This window comes from Dichotomopilus funicola (genome assembly GCF_033296635.1).
Source record: "Dichotomopilus funicola strain CBS 141.50 unplaced genomic scaffold C8A04scaffold_77, whole genome shotgun sequence".
In the NCBI taxonomy this organism is placed as follows: domain Eukaryota; kingdom Fungi; phylum Ascomycota; class Sordariomycetes; order Sordariales; family Chaetomiaceae; genus Dichotomopilus; species Dichotomopilus funicola.
In genome coordinates, this window is record NW_026944098.1 from 105888 (window position 1) to 127559 (window position 21672).

The 21672-nt window shown below is 55.4% G+C and overlaps 6 protein-coding genes across 6 annotated transcripts; 3 read left to right on the plus strand and 3 right to left on the minus strand.

Moving 5' to 3' along the window:
- Positions 1 to 959: 959 nt before the first annotated feature.
- Positions 960 to 1546, minus strand: C8A04DRAFT_31990 (uncharacterized protein; the record flags this gene model as incomplete). Its single annotated transcript, XM_062781939.1, has 2 exons — positions 960 to 1317; positions 1419 to 1546. 2 exons carry the CDS (start codon positions 1544 to 1546, stop codon positions 960 to 962), a joined length of 486 nt encoding a protein of 161 aa, XP_062633866.1.
- A 1515-nt stretch (positions 1547 to 3061) lies between these two features.
- On the plus strand, positions 3062 to 4129 carry C8A04DRAFT_14912 (uncharacterized protein; the record flags this gene model as incomplete). The annotated part of the gene is made up of 1 exon (XM_062778285.1): positions 3062 to 4129. The coding sequence occupies one exon, from the start codon at positions 3062 to 3064 to the stop codon at positions 4127 to 4129; it is 1068 nt and encodes a 355-aa protein (XP_062633867.1).
- Positions 4130 to 5788: 1659 nt separating this feature from the next.
- On the minus strand, positions 5789 to 6595 carry C8A04DRAFT_14889 (uncharacterized protein; the record flags this gene model as incomplete). Its single annotated transcript, XM_062778278.1, has 3 exons — positions 5789 to 6015; positions 6082 to 6337; positions 6416 to 6595. 3 exons carry the CDS (start codon positions 6593 to 6595, stop codon positions 5789 to 5791), a joined length of 663 nt encoding a protein of 220 aa, XP_062633868.1.
- A 4561-nt stretch (positions 6596 to 11156) lies between these two features.
- C8A04DRAFT_31993 (peptidase S8/S53 domain-containing protein) lies at positions 11157 to 13897 on the minus strand (the record flags this gene model as incomplete). Its single annotated transcript, XM_062781940.1, has 2 exons — positions 11157 to 13718; positions 13781 to 13897. 2 exons carry the CDS (start codon positions 13895 to 13897, stop codon positions 11157 to 11159), a joined length of 2679 nt encoding a protein of 892 aa, XP_062633869.1.
- A 2774-nt stretch (positions 13898 to 16671) lies between these two features.
- On the plus strand, positions 16672 to 19168 carry C8A04DRAFT_14907 (uncharacterized protein; the record flags this gene model as incomplete). Its single annotated transcript, XM_062778283.1, has 5 exons — positions 16672 to 17186; positions 17507 to 17545; positions 18399 to 18871; positions 18937 to 19018; positions 19066 to 19168. The coding sequence occupies 5 exons, from the start codon at positions 16672 to 16674 to the stop codon at positions 19166 to 19168; spliced, it is 1212 nt and encodes a 403-aa protein (XP_062633870.1).
- Positions 19169 to 19515: 347 nt separating this feature from the next.
- Positions 19516 to 21540, plus strand: C8A04DRAFT_31996 (dynactin subunit 4; the record flags this gene model as incomplete). The annotated part of the gene is made up of 2 exons (XM_062781941.1): positions 19516 to 19832; positions 19896 to 21540. 2 exons carry the CDS (start codon positions 19516 to 19518, stop codon positions 21538 to 21540), a joined length of 1962 nt encoding a protein of 653 aa, XP_062633871.1.
- Positions 21541 to 21672: the final 132 nt, after the last annotated feature.

Sequence of the window (21672 nt, forward strand, 5' to 3'; positions counted from 1 at the left end):
CGTTAGCCGAACGAAAGGAGGATAAAACGAGCCGCAAACTGAACAGCGTATGAGCTGGAGAGCACAAGAGGAGGAGACCGAAGCCCAAACGAATGGAAGCATCAGGGACAGTAGTCTCGAAGAGATTTTGACGGAGCAGCACATCATGATTCCCCCGGTCCAGGTCATCGCAGACACAAAACAGCCCTTGTGCCGGCGTAATCCCGTGACTCGAGGTCATCGCTGCTCCCTCCTTCCGTCCCAAACCGCCACCCCTTTATCAACAAGGTTTTCGCAGTCCCTTCCAACGCCCCCCCAAGTACCACCCCAAACTACCGAATAGTGCAGTTGGAGGGGCGTGGGCACACCCGATGTGCCCTCCACCCCCGCCCTCGCAGGTTTGATTCCTGTCTGGGGCGCCCGAAGCAAAACCACCGGGTTTTCGTAGCTGTTCCACTCCCCCTCCCTGGAAGGGATCAGGTGGGCAGTGAGCTTTTTGACTTTTCTTTTTCATTAATGATGAACGATGGGGCTCGTCTCTTAGTTATTAGACGCCGATGGTGGCGTGGTTTTGGATTCTCCCTCTCTCCTCTCTATTTCCTTTTTTCAACAACGCCTCCCGTTTTCCCTTGCCCAATTCAAAGCCGTCTCAGGCACCGTCGGAAACACTCTGTCATCGATTGCCCATGCTGCAACGTGGCTTAAAAGTGACGGCTGTCAACCGAGTTAACAACACGACAAAGAAACCAGCCGGCACAGCTAAGTCGAAGATAATGTGGCGCAACGGGCAGTATCATTATACTTTCTCAACATGAAAAAGGTGAAGTACGTGGGTATATTTGTATCCCTATTAGGCCTGCCTAAACCCTTGGGCTAGTGCCTCAAACTACCCCCCAAAAAGAAGACAACCAGTCTCTAGTCTAATACTCTAATCATATGCAACTCCAACCTAAGACCGTAACACTAGATAAAACCCGGCTTTACTCCTGTTCCTCAACCTTCACAAACTTAGTGATGCTGAAAGCCTTGGGCCCCGTGTACGAGACATCGTTGTCGAACGGGTTCTGCGGGTCGTTCAAGCTGGCCGTGATGTCGCTGCCCGGGATGGTGTAGATGCCGCGGACGCCGTTAATGGTCACGTTCAGGGTGGCATCCTTGGGCGGGGCGGTCTCGACGGCGGAGGGCTGGTAGAACGTCCAGGTGACGTCGGCGTTGTCACACTTGCCGAGACCCTCGTAGATCATCGCGAGGTAGGTCGCGCCTGAGAAGCCGGCGTCCGCTGAGGCAGTGCAGTGGGCGGGCTCTGCGATGCCGTGGGTCGAGACGTCGAAGGAGAATCTAGGCAAAGCAGGCTTGTTAGCAATCAAGTAGTGGCATGATTAACTGAGTACTACTCCCAATTATGAGACTCGGGATGATGTGTGCATGGGAAAGCTTACGTGCAGTAACCGCTGTTGTGCGTCTTGCTGGCGGTAAACTGGGTGACCTCGTAGGGGCTCTGCTTCTGCACCGGGCTGGCGGCGGCAAGGCCGGCAAGGAGGAGAACGGCAGAGGTGAAGGACTTCATGGTGGTTGTTGTTATGGATGTTGGGCTTGATACGCTCAAGGAATGGTTGAGATGGTGAGATTGATTGAATGATATGAATAGGTGTGGTCAAGTTGCAGTTGTCTGGATAAGTCAAGATATTCTTCTCGTTCTCATCTCGACCACCCCATCATTTATACGGATTTCGACACATGCACTCACGAACAACACCATAAAAAGGATCCCAGAGTCCCGGTGCCGGGTACGGGAAGGAATGATGCCGCATGGCTTGGCGCGCCTCGTATTCCGGAGTGCCCCAGCCTTGCAAGCTTGTCAAAAACTTAAAAATAACCAATCCCGGACGGTGCGCGGGATGGACGGGTCGACATTGCGCCGTGTGACTGGACGAGCCCGCTGGAATCCTGGGGGCGGTGTTAAAGGTGTCCAACCACATGCCACGATGCCAACGAAGTCGCACAACGTCCAACGCTCCAACGCGTTTTCACAGGCCGCCCAGGGATCGTTTTCTACCCAGTCAAGCCAGTCGTGTTAGCGATTTGGGGATGTGACGTAGCGTCCAGCGCCCCAGTGGTTCCGGTGAACAACCACGAGCCACCTCGATGATCGACCGGAAACTCCGTGGGCCAAACACAACACAGGAAATCGACACACGGATCCTTTTTTATGTGGCTTGTGCTCGAATAAGCTGACAAGGGCTCTGGAGGATCGTTGCGCAAAGCTCGTAATGGCAACGGAGGAATGAAAAAATACTGGAGAATGCACGTTTCCAAATTCCTATTCTCCGTGTTAGTTCGGATGAGAATGTTGAGTGGATTTCCAGGTTGTGGGAATACCGAGTACACGTACAGTACGCGGTTGTGTGCCGGTTGCCGGTTGATCGAATGCACACATTGGGAAAAGACCGGGTTTCCAGACATAAGCGCGGGCTTTCGAGTTCATGTGAAACCCTTTGAGCCGGGAAAGCGAGACATCCCCATGAACGAAATGGCGGGGAAGAATGGGTAACCGAAGAACACGAATGCCACCGTGCCGTCACCCCCCGTGTTCGTCACGGAGAGACGTTCTCTGCCTCCTTTAGCTCAGAAGGGACAAGGGGCTGTATTGTAGGTATGTATGTGATACATACCGACGAGACATACCCATACCTCGTCGGAGAAGTGGGGTTGAGTTAAGATCACCTGACTACCGGAATCTCCTTTTCCCTTTCACCGGCCTCTTGCATCGCAACTCTTCCCAGCTTCCGGTTGCTTCCCCGCCGAGTTGAGTCTGTTTAGCAACGGGACTTGTAAGCTGCATTTTGAGTTCAGAGACCAGGCATCGTTTTAGTTGCTTGGCAACGGACGTCTGTTGTCAACAGAGGGAACCATCACGACGTAATGATGTACTGTACACTTTCCTCATGCTGTCACTGCTGTGTATGGTGTGTCACCTACTAATAGCTCGCAAGCCACGAGGACGGCTCCATCTCAAAACATGAGGCATCACTTTATTCACTCTCCGGATGTCCATGCCGCGGCATGTGCCATCGACCCGAAAATGCGGGGAGTTTTTCATTACTTCCTCCATCTCCCATGGGAGCTCAGAGACTATATCTGGAAGCTTGCAGTCCGACCATTTCTCCCGGGAGCGCACGTATTCAGACTTTACCGCGTCCATGATCGAGATCACACCTATCTGGAATACGAAGTCGTTTCCAAAAATGCTCCCTGGCGGCTCTCGCCGTCGCGTCTTGCCGCGCCGCGGTGCCTGCCCAGGAGCGCGGACTATAGCTTGGCCTTACAAGCAACAACTCCCGTCTCATGGAAACAAAATAACCCATCAACTTACCTTATCGACAGTGGTCTTTGGACGGCCTGTAAAGAATCACTCCTCGTCATCGAGGCTGAGTTCCAAAACCCAGTACGCCGACGAGGCACATGGACCCCGTCAGAAGTCGAAGCCCTCCGGAAGCGGCGAGGCCGCTTCAATCTCCCAGAGACGGTCACATTTTCAGCCTTCCTCGATGGCTACGAACCCCGTTATCTCACCGTCTTCCCCGCTCACGATCTGTTCATCATACAGGCGCACGATGTTCTAAAAGTCCGCTGGGATTTTATATGGGAGTTTTTTATGCACTGCTTTCGTAAGGCGGAGGCGGCAAACCATTCTCAACGCCACATGGCTCTAGAATACGATCCCGCGTGGGATGAAGTGGCCCATGATAGTCACCACCGGGAAGGGCCTGCAGCGGAGTTCATCGACGACTTCGCCATGAGTAATGGTATCGAGGATCACTTCACTCTGTGGCTTATCGACTATCGGATCAAGCGCAATCCGAGATACCGGGCATTTACCACGGGAAAGATCAAAAGGCCGGCAGTCAAACCCCCAGCAGTCTTCTATGCGAGTGACCGCCGGTATGTTGAGGTGAACCGGTGGGATGTGGAAAGGTGGGCTGGGCATAACTCGAAGTGGAATGCCGGGTCCGAAGCTCCAAGAGAGCATTTCTGCCATTACTGTGGCCCGCATGGAATTATCGAGCGAATTGAGGACAGGTATGAGGATTGGTCCGGTCCCCTTGGCAACGTTGTGTATGGGGGGGTTCTTGCTTGCGAGTACCTTTGAAAAGTACCTTTGACAAGATATATCTCGATGCACTAGACACTCCGCAAAATTTCACCACCAGCGCACCCGCTTCCTCCATTACCTACACAGTAAATGCGATCTAAAATCACATTTTCCATGCCCGGCCCAAGTACTGTTTTCTCAGTGGCCAAGTTGGAGTTAATTCCCTCAGAGAAGAGTAGCGGTGGGCTCGATGCAGTCTATCGACTTACATAGTAGTAACCGTCGATGCGCTCGATCCTTGTTCGTTTGTCGTCTCTTCAACGTCACCGTCTATTAAATAAAGACTTTTGTGAGCATAAGATTTAAGCAACACACAAGTCGTCATACAAAACGTGTTAGACCAGGCCGCTGAGTTTGTCGGCGTGTCCTCAACGAACCAGACGTAAATCGCCTGGCCCCCTACTATTAGTACCATTGCTATTTTAGCCAGACCAGATGAATCTGGTAACAGAGCTGTATCAAACAGGCCCTTGCTATAAGTCTTAAACCAAATTAGTAAAAATAAAACTCGCAAATTAGTGACACCCATCTTTGCTCCAATTATTGTGTCGAAATGGCAACTGACAGTGCTGGTAATTAATCAAGCTCAGTGATTCCAAAATGCAGCAAATACGTTTTTTCTGAAGCATGTGTAAAAAAAGGCCGTTTCCGATGAAGCTCGAGGCTGGTGCCCGTCAATTATCTCTACTTCAGTTCTTAACTTGCTGTGATAGTAACGTTGGTTGCGTTGAAGATTATGTTTATAAGTATGCTGGACAAACCTGTCCTGTGCAGCTACCGGCCCAATTACTACCGTAATAGCCATGACCTTGGATACTCTGAGTAGCGCGTGGTCAACGGCTCCTTGATACTTAATTCACGCGGTCGAATCTCAAACTATTAACCAATGCATTCGACGGGAGGCATTAAAAGGTGTCTTCAGTTGTTTTCTCGATGCAGTTTTTCTTCTGACAGGAGTTAACTAACGTTGATAATTAGAAAAAGTTTTGGAAAAAACAAAAAACAAAAAACAGAGGGTTTTTCGAAACAGTCTGTCGTGCGAAAGGCATTTCCCCACCCGCAATCGTTAGAAGTCTAACGTTACAATTAGACCAAGACAATTAAATGCTCAAGATGTTTGCGGGATTAATTGATTAACGACAGAGTACCTCATGAAGTTAACTAGTTACCGTCGCGGCTGTGCCCGACCACTCACGGTCGCTGAGGAACAAGAAAATGAAACAAGGGTGAGGGCAGGGGCAAAGCGGGATGGTGATTTCCCAGTGGAAATGGTCACGTCAGGAGGATCTACCGCGCTGTGATCAAGAGTGGTGTAGCACCGTGCCGGATATCGAAGCATACTAGGAGAGATGGGACTTTGATAAAAGCGGCTAGGGATAGAGTTGATTATGGTTGAGAAGCAATCACGTCGCAGGAACACGGTTGGGGTTTAAAATTATACATTAATAAATACACTAGAAAGATAAAAACAACCGCTTTTTCAAGGCAACAACAAAAAAGATTCATTTGCCGTGCGCAGACAGGTTCCCCGCGGAACGCCGCCCACACACCCTGGGTATCTCTATTCACAACCACATTTCATAGGCCGTCATCGTTGAAACCCCCGAATATTTATGCTCCCGCCGCCGCCAGGTCTAAACACCGTGGAAAAGGAATTTAGAGGTGGAGGATGGAGAGGACCGAGCCGAGGAGGCCGGTGACGAGGTTGATAGTGCCGTTGATGTTGCCAATGCAGGCGGTGATCTTGCCAAGGATGACCTTGACATCGGCAACGACGTGGAGCTTGGCAACGATGGCGAGAGCGAAGTTGACGATGGGGGCAGTGATGGCAACGACGATGTTCAAGCAGGCGGTGAGGTGGACGTGGATCTTGGCGAGGATGGCTGCAGTATGTTAGTGTTGATCGCACAAGGGAGGTTAACTCGGAGCCTCGAAGAGGAGAAACATACCAGCATCGATGTCAAGGAGAGCCTTGAGCTCGACCTCGACCTTAGCAATGAGGGCCTCGACCTTGAGGAGCAGGCCAAGGACAACCTCGAGATCGGCGGAGACGTTGACATCAACATCGAGGAGGAGACCAGCCAGCTTGGGCACGGCGGCCTGGAGAACGGCCAGGTCAACCTTGAGGTCGACGAGGGCCTTGACGAGAAGGTCGACATCGATCTCGGCAGCCGCGACGATCTTGGCGATCACATCGAGCTGGGCCTGGACCTTGGCCTCAACCTCGACGGTGACGTCGACGACGGTCTTGACGACCACGATGACATCGGCGTTGACATGGACGTCAACATCGACATCCACATCGACATCAGCGCCGGCGTGGACAACAGGGGGCTTGCCGCCGCAGCTGGGGACCGGGACGGGGGTCGCGTCGCAGTCGTCGCAGCGCTTGGCCTGGAGAGCGGCCGGGGCGGCCATGGCGCCGACGGCGAAGGCAGCGAAAGCGGTGGCGAAGAACTTCATGTTGACGGTTGGGGTTGTGGCTTGAGTTTTCTTGAAAAAGAAATGTGGTTGGGTTGGAAAAGTCTGAAGGAGTGACTGTGATTGAATGAAGGTGGGTTGAAAAGAACGACTACTCTCGAAGAGTTGGATGTTGTGAGCGTGGTGGTGAGGAAAGAGGGAAGTGTTCCAGTCGAGGGAGATCAGAGGGTATTAATACTTTGATGCCGTCCAGCTTCCTGAGTCGTATTCTCCCCTGACTCCGATCGATAAACCGTGACGGTCCTCTGGCCCGGGTTCACTTGGCCGGGTTCTTTCGCTCACTCCCTCTCGTCTTGGCCGCCACATCCGCACCGCCAGTTCGCCTTGCGGCCTGCACGGTGCCCGATGGTGATGGACATGCCAGCTCCCCCTGTGCTCTCTCTCTGATGGTCTCCGCAAGCCCGGGATCGAACCAGGGTCTCATGCCTGAAATGCTGGACCACAGGACCGCAGCCGTCCAACCGTCAACAACAAGCAACAGACAGTGTGCGGCGCCGCAAAGGGGCATGCTTCCCGGGATATGGACTCCCCTCTGAGCATGGTGTTTCCCGCTGATCCCAATAGCCCGCCGCCCGGCTCCGCACACCCGGGATGATCGCCAGCCCTATGACTCGAAGCGGCAACCTGGATCCAACGGCGTCGGCCTGGACCAAGCAATAACCAACAGTGCAAGGCCTCGTGGCGTCTCGTACCTGCATTTGCATTGTGCCCCAAAAAAAAAAAAAAAAATCAACTACACGTACTCTTGTCCTAAGGCGGTGGAATAGTTAGAGCACAGGCTTGAAACGATAGTTTGGTGTAGTTAGTCTTTCTTCCTTTTCTGGCAGGCACGGCTAGACTCTTCCAGCCTCGGCTCCAGGTGCTGGAGTTTTCTCCGAACACTTGCTGCACAACTCTGCAGAGTGCAGACTCACCGCACGACTTGGCGGTCCGTATCTCGCGACGGTAACTCTTTTCCTGGGCTCCCGGGGTTCCAGTGAAAAGGGGGGACTCAACAACGGGGGCTCCCGCTGTGTGATTGCACTCTCCAGTGGAGCATCGCCAGGGGAAAGAGCAAACCACAATCAACAATTTTCGGAGCAACCTCGATTTGCCGGCCTGCAACCAGCACTGTGTGCTGTGCAGTCAGTGCGCTGTGGTCTCTCTGTGGAGTCTGTGGAGGCTATGGAGAAAGGGGGAGATCATGCAGACTTGCCGAACACTGTTGGGCCCCGGACCCCTGTCAACTTCGGGTTTTCCTCAGGCGGGTCAGGGTTGTGAGTGGTAACTTCCGCCTGTGATCCCCTGCGTGGGACCTTGAACCCGGAAAGGTACTGCATCCCCTCTCTTTCTCCCCTGTCCATCATCCACCATCATTGCTGGCTGTTGAGCCTCTCAGCGCTCGCCGCTTGGAGTTTCTGCTCGCGTCGACGTCAATGGCTCTGTGAATGCAACACAATCGGATGCATCGAGGATTTGACAGCGCTGTGTGACCTGCGAGCGTCTGTTTACCACCCATTTTTTCCTCTTTTGATCCCATGAGGGTGCAGCTCTGATCAGGATCGACCCCCCAAACACAGGAACGGGACCCAAGCAGCCACACGCAACGGTTAGGCGCGACACCTAATAATTTCCATGAACCCCGGGCGAGATTCAACAGTGCCAAACCGACTTTTTGGCCCGCTGAGAGACGGATCCCTTGATACTGTGTTGCTGCCGAGCCAGACTCCCGAAACATCACAGAAATAGGCCCAGCCCCTGCCACTTGCTCGTTGCCGCTGCGGCTGGACGGCGGTCTCATCAAACGAAAAAGCAAACCACGTTCGCTTTCCTTTGCGGCCTCCGCGGTCAACCGACTCCCGTTGGCTAACATTACTCGTATCTCCAAGAAGCGAATCCCAGGATATCCACCGCCCTTTCGCTTGAGTTGCTATGGCCCTTTCATATTTTGTACGCCATTGTTTATTCCTCCCCGGGGAGAATTCCTCGAATCTTTGGAGCGGTGTACATACATAGCGAAGTTGACAGAGGCTTGTACACGTGTATCCGCCAGCCAAAAAACGCCCTCGCGCTCAACCTCTGAACCCATGGACAATGTTTCAGAACCACATCATTCTAATGATTTGCTCCAAGCCGGGCTCGTGGGGGCGTTCTGGCATCTCATCCAACCAGACAAACCTTACAATCCTCGCATGTTTCTTTTCTGTGTATCATCTCCACAACTGCGCCCAACTTCACATGTAAGTATGTACACAGTACATTAGTTATTCCAGATCCGAGATCCTATCCCGTGAACACTCCCTCGCGGGTTCTTCCCTGCGCACTCGCCTCCTGATGCGCAGATGAGCCGCTCGGATACCACTTTGCACAACCGCCCAGCATCCGCTCTTATCAGCCAAGCCCACGACACCACTTTTCCCTGTGTCTGCGAGTCGATACAGCGAGTCAAGAAGTATGCCAAGTGATCTCAACACCCGACTCCGCAGTAACTGCCGTAGCATCTACACTATACTAACGTTATCTGAGGTGCTCGTCAGCGCGCTCCTGCATCGGACGGACTGACAAACTCGCATCTGGCTTGCAATCTGGTGCATGGTGCACCTCTGCGGCTCTGATCTACGTTGGCCGAAAGAGGCAACTCGCCAAACCGTTGGTGTGTCCGCGCGCGACCTCCACGGTCCAGATCGTGAAGTGGATTCGGGCGGTGGGACTCTGGAGTCCTCGGGTCCCGGGCATCTGTCGCTTTGATCTCTCCTCCTGCCTTCCGTCCCTATCCGATCCGGCCTTTGACCCGGCCTAGAATCTCACGATCTCATCCGAGGCTGTCGTTCCGAGGTTGTCCGGCATTGTTGGTGTTGTTGACCCGGTTGAACGGATCTGGTCCCTTCTGCGCATCTCAGCTCGTGGACCCAGCTCCATGGCGAAATCGGTCAACTCCCTACCCAGTTGCCAGGCAAGCTGCACTACACTCCACTACACTACACGAGTTAGGGTAGTTAACACGCCAATGTATCCTCCGATCTGCGCCCTCATCAACCCAGTTCTTCGATCTCCTTCTCCCTCAAACCCTCTCATCCGCTCGAATCGGTCTGCTCGCATCTCTCCCGCAGTTGATCCGTCAGTCGTTCACTCCGTAAATCCTCACAACTCCACTCCACTCTGATCTTCAACCCCGGACCCTGAACCTTTGACCCCCTGCCTGCCTTGTGTCAGGCGACGTCGATCCCGTTAGACATCAACGAACGCTTCCTTGTCCGTCTGATCTTTGGGTGTTTGTTCCTGGTAGTCATTGACTGAGGCCTGCTGTGCTGAACCGGTCGGTACAGTAGTGTAGATATCCCCTTCTGGGAGGCTGCATGCCACTCGGCCAGCGTGCGCTTCATAGTCCAGCCACTAGATCAACTGGCTTGTTGACGCCGTTCTGAGCGTTGTCCTGTGGAAACCTGAAAAGCGACCAAATCCGATCTAGCCTCGTCCCATCTCAGCAATACCACAATAAAAGAAGAAAAAACCTGGTGAGGCCAAGTCCATGCCTCTTCCCTGCCTTCCCGTCCCGTCTTGCCAGACGGCGACAGACGCTAACGTTAGTTTGGGGCCCCAAACCTCAAAACTTGCACTTCAACCTCCACTAATCAGTGATCACCGATCAGCCTCACCCGCGTGGGCGGCTAAGGGATTGGCACACCCTTCATTTCAATTTCACGTGGCGCGCTTGGATTTTTCTTGTTTTTTTTTTCTCTCTTTCTCTTGATGCTGCCTTTCCCTATTTGTCAAGGTTGACATTAGTCTCTTCGCCGGCGGCGCGCTTGATCATGCTTGTTTACATGGAAACGGCAAGGTAACTCGTGAAGCCGAAGCTGAATCGCTCAACGTTACCAAATAAAAAGGCAGAAACGGAATGATGGTGTTTGCATTCAGGCCGTCTCTTCCCAGGATAATGTTAGCTGAAGGCTGCATGCTGCATACTGTGTACATACAGTACATAATAAGAAAGATGACAATATTAGCCAGGTTTGCTAGCGAAGCGAGATCAACACAGCGATTCAGCACAAACATCATCCCGATTGGGATTCCAGAATTCCCGAATTTGGAACCCGAGTGAAATGACTCTTAACTCGGGAATCAAAATCTGGAATTGGGAATCAATCTGGAAAAGGGGGTTGGAATGTCGGTAAGACATTGACTTTGGACACTCAGCAACGAGAGACACTGTCACGGAAAAAGAAAAAGAAGGGAAAAAAAATTTACAACGCCAAGACTGCACAGATTGAGCACATCAATTACCATCTCACTATGTCTTGCATTACGTTCCAGAACTCATCAGATACCATTCCATTAAACATTGGTCTCTAAGATCGCCCGCGGACACCCGAACCCGAGCGAGTCAGACCCGAAGCCGAACCCGTCCGAGCTCGACCGAGCCCGAGCGTGAAGCCCGGCCATGGTAGCATTACCGTTATTTGTCGCCATCACCGGCGCAATCACGCAATCATCACATGCTCATTATCTCTCCATTCTCTCAACCTCACCGCACCTCTCGACATTTAGGTAATTAGAGAAACATCTAGAGCTTCGCATACCGAATCCCAAAGCTCGCCGTCTCCGCAACATCAAACTCCTTAGCCTTCTTCGCATCCCCAAAGATCCGCAGCGCCTTCACCACAATCTTGTACTGCCCCGCAGGCGCATACGACCCATCATCCAATTTACCATCCCACGTGTAAACAAACGGTCCACGCGGGTTATACGGGATGGGGAAACCAGCCGGCTGGCCGATGTTCTTGCCAGCCGCGGCCGCGGCATTAACAACAGCGCTGACGACAGCGCGCGGGGCGCGGGGAATGCGTGGCCCGCCGAGGTAGACGACTTCAGCGCGGAGCAAGGGGGAACCGAGCGCGAGGTCGGCGATGAGCTTGACCTGGTCGGTGATATCGGCGTAGGCGGTGTCGTTGGCGTGGCCTGCAGGGGGGAGGGTGAAAGTGGTGTTGGCGGGCACGGGGGCATTGGCCTTGTCGCTGGCGGCGCTGATGATGGCGGCGTCCTTGGCGAGGACGGTGGCCGAGTGCAGGCTGCCGGCGAGGCCGAGGTAGGGCAGGGAGAGGGCGGACCCGTCGGAGCCGTTGAGGGCGACGTAGCCGGAGTAGACGGGCAGGCGCTTCGCGTCGAGGCCGACGGGGGCCTTGGCGGTGACCTTGACGATCTTGCGCTGGCCGGAGCGGAGGGTGAAGGACGCAGGGGAGAACTTAAGGGAGGCGTAGTTGGAGACCAGCTCGTTGGGGAAGGGCGCCGGGTAGACGGGGTCCTCTGTGCTGAGGGTGTAGGCGGTAGCCGCGCCGATGTTGCTGAGCAGGTAAGTGACGGAGGACTTGCCGGTGTTGTGCACGGTGAACTCCTGGTTGGGGGCGAAGTGGTCGGTGTCGTTGAACGCGAGGCTGGACACGCTGAGCAGGGTCGTCGCGTAGGCAGCGTCCCAAGCTTGCAGCAGACCAGCACCCTGCTGCGCGACGGGGGCCAGCACGGGCAGCGACTCGCCGTTGAGGCGGAACAGGTTTGGCTTAGCGGTGGACGAGAGCAGGTTCTCGAGGGTCTTGGGGTCCTTGGTACCGCGGGTGTTGATGAGCAACGCGTAGATGGCCGCGGCCAGGGGGCAGGCCATGGACGTGCCCGAGAGCACGGCGTACGCACCGAGAGCACGCGGGTACGTCGATAGGATCAGGCCACCGGGGGTACCGAACTGCGGCTTCACGTCGAGCTCATAAGTGGGACCCCAGCTGGTGTAGTCGCTGAGGAAACCGCCGGTCGCGGTGTTGGGGCTCTCGACCAAGAACGAGCCGCTCTTGAGGGGGTCCTTCAAGTGCACAACCACCTCGGAACCGGCGGCCAGCTGCTTAATCCAGGCTTCGCCCTGCTTGGCGGTCACCATGCCCACGGCGGTCAGCCCGTCAACGGCCGCGGAAACCGTCACGGTGCCGTCGATGTTGTTGTAGAACAGCACGTACTTGGCGCCCTTCTCAACCGCGTAGGTCGCCTTCTCAACAAACGTGCAGGTACCGCGGCGGATCAGCACGACGTGGCCCGAGAGGTCGGGGGTGTCGGCCGGGTAGGCCTTGCAGCCGTCAGCCGGGTCCGTCGCGTCGGTGTTGCCAGACCACAGCGGCAGCGTAACGTCCTCCCACGCGCCCGGCTCGCCCGACGTGAACCCAAAGGAACCCTCAGAACCGCCGTCGACCGTGTAAGTCGCGTTGGTCAGCAGCGCCGGGGTAACCGTGTTGTCGAATGAGGCAATGGCCGTGACCTTCTTGCCGTTGGCTGCCGTCGATGCGTAGAAGATACCCGTCGCGCCATCATTGCCAGCCGACACCACGCAGGGAACGCCGTTATCGACGATGCGCGACACAACCACGGCCCAGGGATCCTCGCTCCAGCCCGAGGGCCCACCAATCGACGCCGTGATGATGTCGCTGCCGGCCTCGTACGCCAGGTTGTACGCCTCGATCAGCACATCGTTGGGGGTGTCGCCGCTGCAGCCGAAGACGCGGTACGAGCCCAGGGTCACGTCCTGGGCCGCGCCGATGATGCCGTACGGGTTGTTGCTCTGCGCCGCGATGATGCCCGCCACGTGCGAGCCGTGGCCGTTGCAGTTGTCGAGCGGGTCCGAGTCAGGCACGGGGGTGTTGGCGCCGCTGAAGTCGTCGCCCACCAAGTCAGTGCCGTACGACACCAAGCAGCCCACACCGAAGCAGCCGCCGAGGGCCGGGTGCAGGTAGTCGGTACCCGTGTCGATGACACCGATTTTGATGCCCGCGCCGGTGACCCCGGTGTCCCGGAACCGGTTGACTTGGGTCATAAGATGGGTCGTGAACTTGTCCTCGCCGTCGTCGCCCTGGCGCTTAGCTAGGTACTCGGCGGCCGCATCGCCCGTCGAGTGCACCGTGTGCCGCGGGAGGGGGTACCGCCGCACCGGGTATACGGCCTTAATCTGCGGGAGCGCAGCCACCTTGGCCGCCACCCGCTCGGCGTTCTGCGTGTCCTTGAGCTGGATCGATGCTCCCTTGAACAGCTTGAACCGCAGGTCCTTGCGGAGCGTCGCGTCGACGCCGAGGCCGTTGACGAACGAGTGCGAGTCCTTCTTATGTTAGTACGTATCTTGTCGAAGCTAAGAAGTCAAGACTGCCTTCTCTCACTCACCTCGTCATCCTCGTACTCGACAATGTACGCGCCCGGCACAACCACCGGCGCATCGGGAACAGCCCGCGCAACGGCCGTCAGGCCGAACAGCGCGGCTGCCACGTTGAGCCGAACCATTCTGTCTGAGCAATTCGCCTTTCTTCTGCCCCGGTGATCTTGTGTGATACTCGGCGAGCTAACTCACTCGGTCAAAGACTGGCGCAACGGTCGGTCTCACTCTTTCGCGTTCCAAAGAGATCGGCGGCGCGACCTGTTGGTTTTATATGGATGTGCCCCATCACTCTCTTCCCTGACCCCTCCCAATCACTGGGCAGTCTCCCTCGGCCGCGTGCAGACCGGGTTCGCAGGGATGCGCTTCCCGCCTTGCTGCAGCGGTTCTCCCATTTGACTGCTTGACTGCGTGACTGACCATCTCCATTCATGCTCCAGATGGTCAAGGTGACTCTGGATGCTGCGGCCGAATTTACCCAAATTCCCCTTCCCCGCGTCCAATTGGCCCCAGTCGGCCACTCCCCTCGGCCACAGCCAACCAGAGCCGGCCCTCAAGACGGATCCGTAAAATTGGCTCGACTGCGAAGCTTGCTCGACAAGGCAGGTCCTCTGCTTGTCCAGCAGCTCGAACCAATGTCGCAATCGTGGGGTGCAAGTGGGTGCCTCCTCCAAAAGCGACCGAAAGGGCAGAGGATCTCGCGCCAAGACCCGACCTTTAATTTGTCTCGCTGTGGCCCGCCGTGCTTGCCTGGGAACAGCAGGTGCTTGACCCTTCTGTCGCACGGCTGGGCTGCTTGGTGCGCCCTTTCAGCGCCCTTTCAGCGGGGAAACCATGCCTTGGAGTTGCACGCCGCATGGCCCACGAACGCCTTGACAACTTTCATCAGTTGACACTTGACATGCCCTCTGGGGCTTGGGATGATCTGCAACCTTAGCGGGCCCCGGGGGGCTCAGCTCAGGCGATTGAGGTTGATCAGTTGCCCCCACGGGAATGCTTTTTCACCGCTCGCCATCGCGTGCCATAATGGCGATGTTGACATGTTTGTGGCCACCTGGCGTGTTTGAGGAGGACGATAAATTCAGACCAAATTCCCCTCTTCTTGGTCGTCCGTTTGTCCCGGTCGGAAGGAGGAACGGGCGGTTGCGTCGAAAAACAACACTGGACAACGGACGAAGTCGACCGAATTGGGCAACTCAGCACCTTCAACCTTTCGGCAGAGCGTGGTCATCCCTGTCATTCAGCGGCCCCAGCACGAACCGAAGACGCCATCCCTTATCGCCAAGCCTGCCGAGCCAGGGGGGGAGAGGGGGGGTTTTGGAGAAAAAGGATTGGGGAAACGACGCCGACTCCCGATTTACCGAGCCACCCGAGCACCGACCCCATCGACTGCCTGTCTGCACCTAGCTGCTCAGCGAATTTGGAAGGAGGTCAGCCCACTAACTAGTTAACGTTATCGCCCTTGATGAAGGAATCGTTAGGTTGGCTCGCCCGATGTGAGATGGATGATGGATGATGGAGGGAGAGTCCATGACTTGATAGAGGACAAGCCGCTATTGTGTTGTGAGCCTCGCTCGTTCTGCGGATCTTGCGTGAGCGCGTTCCTGCAGACGGGACGGGATGGATGCCACCTTCCCGGCCGAGCGCCGTCTCACACCCTCTTCTCGACTGGTCCTTCATCAATGGCGAGCCGTGGAAATAGGAACGCCTTGTACCACATCTGACGGATGGCGGGTTAATGGATTGGCGGCTTTGGCCAGGCCGTGGCTGCGGGTACGACGATCGACACCGGCCGACACGAGATGCAGCACCGCTGGGCTGGATCAGCTCAATTGATCAACCCTCGCTTCTGGTTTGACAATCGGTCAAACACCTTTACGGCTCAACGAAGCGAAAGTCAGGACCGCCGCGTAAATCCGACGCGACACAACACCCGCAGGAAACCGGCGAGAGAGTCGAACTGTTGGCCTCATCCGTGCAGAAACCGGATATACGGAAGTCACTCGCCCCGTGCAGCACCTCAATGGCAGCATCGCGGAACTCAGAGTCACGGGTCGCCACAGTTCGGCCGGCAAGGGCACGACTCCGCGACCGTTACGGCATGGCTACAATATCTCGACGTCCATCCATTGGCCGACCCAAGCGATCGCAGAGACAGTAAATTGTCGCCTCGTTGCTATTTCCGCTGCCAGCGGGAGTTCGGTTTGCGGATGGAGTACGAAGTAACGGCCGTTCTTTGTAAGTTGGCGTTTTGTTTTTAGTCGACCGGGAAAGGAAAATGGGAGATGAGGCCGGAAGAACTCCGCCGACCTACAGTTAGCAGGTCCTGGAAAGCCTTTACACGTACACTAGAGTTGTCGCTACCGCTCTCCGACCCGTTTTCGAGAAAAGGACTCTTCGTGAGACTCCGTGCCTTGATGGGAACCCATGATTCCTCACCCAAGTTCTGCAACCTGCGGGAATGCCACAACGTGTCCGACTCTTTCCGACGTCGTGATCCGGGTCGATGGTTCTCCGGATAGCGTCCCGCGATGGGTTACAGGCCACATGTTTCCGATGCAGCTCGAATATCAATTGACAAATGAGCATGTTGCCCTCCAGAGTCTGGATGAAAGTGGGAGAAATCTGGAATGCACAGTGCCAAGAGATCACAAGAGCCAAGTGGGATGCGGGGCAGATCCACCCAAACTTCGCAACACCCAATCGCCAGCGGGCTGATTACCCCACGGCATGTCCCGCGGCTTTGGCGGGCAAGTTCGGATTTGTCGAAGACAATTATTACAAACCACATCATCAAAAAAAACACAATATTTTCGTCGCGTGAGACACCCAATTGCTCCCGTGTTAAACCGCCCTCGCTAATCCTGTACCGTCACAGACCGCCGACAAACGACTTCCCACCATGATCTGCCGAATCTGCCTGCGCGCCCAGCGTGCTCTTCCAACAAGACTCCTCCAGACGACGACCCAAACACAATCCCCCTCTACCGCCGCTCGCCGCCTCCAATTACCTTCCTCCCGCCGACTCCTTCCTCAAGTACAGCACCCCAAACTCTTTTCCTCCTCCCCCTCTTCGTCTTATTCCTCCTCCGCTACCTCAACAACACAGCCCACCACCCCAACCTCCTCCAGCAGTACTACTCCCTCGAGCAGTAACACCGCCACCGCCCCCCTCCAAAAACCAACCTACCTCTCCGAAGGCGAGTCCCAAGTCTGGGACCTCCTCCACGCCGAATTCGCCCCGGCCCAGCTCGAGGTCCAGGATATTTCAGGCGGGTGCGGCTCCATGTACGGGATTGAGGTGTGCTCAGAGAAGTTCCGGGGCTTAAATATCCTTAAGCAGCAGCGGTTGGTGAATGCTGCGCTGGGGGGGTTGATGAAGGAGTGGCATGGGGTGCAGTTGAAGACGAGGGTGCCGTAGGGGGGGTTATATCTGAGGGCATAAGGGGGGTGCTGGTCTGGGGTGTATGATGGGGTTGTTTATTTGGTGACAAAATATACCAAGAGATATACTCGGGATTGGCTTTGATCACAGGCACTTGACATCGAGCCACATTTCCCGGGTGCTTAAAAGAGTGTAGGAAAACTTGTATTAACTCCCGCGAGACATTTTTCGATTAAGGAAATTAAGCGTTTGAAGAACGGCTGTCAACGTTGTTTGTGATTACAGACTATCTACATGTCCGACAGCACTTAGTGATTACAATTGAAGATTGAGGTACGATGATACGATTCAGTAAACCTAAAATTGCTGTGTTTGAGACACTTGTTGTTTTGTGGTTGTATTTTGGATTTTAGCATCAAGTGTTGTGATGTTTTTTGTTAATTACTTAAATGTTTAGACCGCAAATTAAATCTCGAACTTTGTGAACGTGATGCGACTGATAATTTAACAAGAAAAAAAAAGACAATATTAGCTAGTTAATTTTTCATTATTCATTAAACCGGTTGGTCACCTTCTACATCTGTGGCGACAGACTGATCACTGTTTTGAAGAGAGTATTATCTTTAAGTTTGTCACTTAATCAATTAAAATTAACCAACTTGTAAATACTCAACATAAAAAACACAAAACTATCAACCCAGTTTCAGCACACATACTATTCAACTAGAAAAATGGTAATAAGCCATTGAGATACTTATTCAAGCTGTCGAGTCCATTGGTTGAAGTTAAAAAACTGGTTGCAACTTGCTACACTGATGGTCTTTGTTCTTTATTTACGGTGTTGGAGTTGGAGCATTTTGTGTCACCCAAGCATCATAAGCAAGTCTTACAGGCTTACTGTACCAATAGCCGCAACCCAGGTGATAGGTATCAATCATCGCAAATCCGTCATATTTTCTCCACGCCATCTGCAGTGGGATGTGATGCTGCGTGGAAGTTTCGCAACACAAAAGTCCCAGGCCGGAACTTTCACCCTGATTCGCGAGTCAAACTTGGGCCGAGATCCGAGCCAATTGACGGCCGTTCCTCCGCTGGGGAAGCGGGGCACTGCAACTCCAGCTCGTCCAGCTCTGGGCTGTGCGAGAGGGAACAAGTTGCTATAAAACCCAGATGCCCCGATTTGTCGGAGCTGTCGTTACGTCGTGAACGACATTCATAGTAGTGAACGTTACCTCACCTTCAAGAAAACAACACACACACGCGGAATTTACGAGCAAAATGGCCGCCCGATCTAAAGCCCCAACCACCGCCACCACCACCGGGTGGACCCACACACCTTCGACGGGCACCCTCCTCTGGCTCGCCGTCTCCCTCCCCCTCGTGACCTGGGATGTTGGCTACATGCTCCTGCGCCCGCACACGATGCCCGGGGGTTACTTGCACGAGCCGCTGTGGAAACCGTACGCGCTGTACGGCGAGGTCGACCACATGTACGGGTTCAAGCAGTGGAACCTGAACAACCCTTTCGCGGCGACGCAGAGCTGGCTGAACCTGGCGGAGACGGTGCTGTATTTGGTGTATGTGGGGTTGTGGTATGCGAATGGGCGGGCGTTGGCTCCTGGCGCGAGGAGGGCGGTTGGTGGGAGGGTGGGCGCGTTGGCGGTGTTGGTTGGGTTTAGTGCGGCTGTGATGACGGTTAGCAAGACGGTCTTGTATTGTAAGTGGGATGGATGGTGATGATGAGGGCGTTGGTCGGGCATGCGAAGACTCACTGTTGCGCAGGGCTGCTGGAGATCATCTCTGGCTTTGAGAACATCGGGCAGAACGATGTTTGGAGGCTCGTTTTTCTCTGGATCATTCCCAAGTAAGACGCGTATCTCTCAGTATGCTTTTCGGCGCTGACATTTTTAGTGGTGCTTGGATCGTGGTTCCCTCCATTTTCATGATTATCGGCATGGGATCAGAGATCATTGACGGTCTGGCTCGGGGGCCGGACGTAAAGAAGCAGGAGTAAGCCTACGGCAGCTACAAGATTGGGAACCCAAGTTGGCGACGCGTCTGAACTAGTTATGGAACTGGCCCCAAATGGAGAAGCGAGAATTTAGCAAACAGGATGAGACAACAATTGTATCCGTAATGGTAATGAAATATATGAGGAGCTTGCTTTTTGGGCTGAACTGGAATTGATAATTTGAGTGCACGGGTCTGTAATTTCATGCTCAACCACGTATTTTACCAGATTCCAGGTTAGGGTTAGGGTCGGCAGTCAGCGCGTCCCTCAACGCGTCAAGCTCCCACTTTTCAACCTCGTCCGTTTGTAGCCGCCCTTCCCACCTCGCAGCGGACGATGTCGCTGGCGCAATGGCGGCCCTAACACCATACACCTTTATCCAATGCCCATGCTCGGACTCGTCGACGCTTGGCCGGCCGTCGGACGCCAACCCCGCCGCGAACGCAACCAACGACGACGACGAGGAGGCGGACGAGGACAACCGCACCTTTGACCCCCGTGCCCCGCGCTCGAACTTCAGTCTCTACCCGCTCGAGTATCTACTGTATTGCGAGGATTGTCACCAGATCCGCTGCCCGCGTTGTGTGTCGGAGGAGATTGCCTCGTATTACTGCCCGAGCTGTCTGTTTGAAGTGCCTAGCAGCAACCTCAAGAGCGAGGGGAATCGGTTGGTTTCTTCACCCTCCTCAGTATCCTTACCTATCCCACTCCGTTTTGCTGACGACGCTAGATGCACCCGCAACTGCTTCCAGTGCCCGATCTGTATCGGCCCGCTGGCCGTGACGAGCGTCGAGACCAAACCCGACCCGAGCCTGCTGGCCGCCCCCGACAACGCCGCGGCGCCTCACTCGGGGCCTTATGCCCTGACGTGTTCGTACTGCCACTGGACGTCGACGGAAGCCGGCCTCAAGTTTGACAGACCGAACAACATACATGCGCAGTTGACCAAGCTGCGGAATGGGGGCCTCACACGGCTGACTGCCCGAGAACGACGGGAACGGCGTAAGGATCCGGCCTATCGCGCTCATTTGGCAGCAGCAGCCGCAGTGGCGGTCGCGGCAGCTTCTGAAGATGTCGATGACGTAGAGGAACGCGGCCGGGGGCCTGGGATTGAGGAAAAGGAGAGTCTGGACGTGGAAACACAGTTCGCCAACCTCAAGTCCTTCTACCAGGCGCAGCTGGCCAACCCCAACTCGTCCGACACCGGGCTCACCGGGCTAGGCGACCTCGGGTTCTCATCACCAACTTCGCTCTCCCGTATCATGAGCATCTACACCGGCGGCAGCTTGCGGGATAAGAAGGCCAAGTCGCGGGTGGGCGCCATGCGCGAGGCCCTGGACGCCGACGAAGGATTCCAGCCCGCGCGGCTCGACGAATCCGCAGCCATCGCGGCCCTCCAAGCCCACGGGTTTGACGGTACCTCGTCCACCGCCCAGCTAGCCGAGCAGCCGGTCAACATAGGCGAACCCGCGTTCCCCCACGGCCAGGCGCATTTCGCCTCCGACCTCCGCCCGGTCCCGCATCTCCTCCGCACAAAGCGCTCCAAGCGCTGCCCCGTCTGCCGGCACATTATCAGCAAGCCCGAGGCCAAAGTCCAGACCACGCGGTTCCGCATCCGGCTGGTGGCAGGGAGTTACATCCCTAGCATTGCCATCCGCCCGCTCGCCCTCTCCCCAATCCCCAACACATCCTCCTCTTTCTCTTCCACCTCCGCTCCCATCCCCACATCCACATCTGCCTCAGCTTCCGGCCCGGCCATCCCGGGTGCTCTCCTCGAACCCCTCCGCCCAGCTCACTTCGTGCTCACCTTCAAAAACCCCATCTTCGAATCCGTCAAAATCACGCTCGGCGCCCCCGCCCACACCCCCGGTCGCTTCTCTAGCAAAGTGACCGTGCTTTGCCCCGAGTTCCAAATCGACGCCAACACCGACGTCTGGGACGAAGCACTCAAGGAAGGGCTCGCGACGACGGGGGGCGGCGCCGCGTCGGGCGAGCGTGACCCGCGTGAGAGACGTCGTCGACGGGGCGGGACGGAAGATGGGAGCCAGAGTGGTATCAACCCGACTACGCAGCTGGAGGTGGGTAAGATTTGGGAGCGTGGGCGGAATTGGGTGAGTATTGTTGTTGAGGTGGTCCCGCCGTCTCTTAGTACTTTGCCATCTGGAGGAGGAGATAGTGGGCTGCCGTTGCAGGAGGACGAGGATGTGTTGGAGATCCCGCTGTTTGTGCGGGTTGAGTGGGAAGCAGAGATGGGTGGGGATGAGGTTGGGAGTGTGATGCCGGGGGTTGGGGGCAGTAAGGAAAAGGGGGAAGGGAGGGAGAAGAGGGAGTTAGCATATTGGTGTGTGTTGGGATTGGGGAGGATTCGGCGGTAGGAGTTTGTGTGGAAAATGGTAATGTGATTGATACCCGAGATATGCCGCAGAAAATGGGTTGACATTTGGTTCTTTCAGCTTGCCATGTTTGACATGGATGGATGGACTCATTTATTTTGACCGTATTGACGA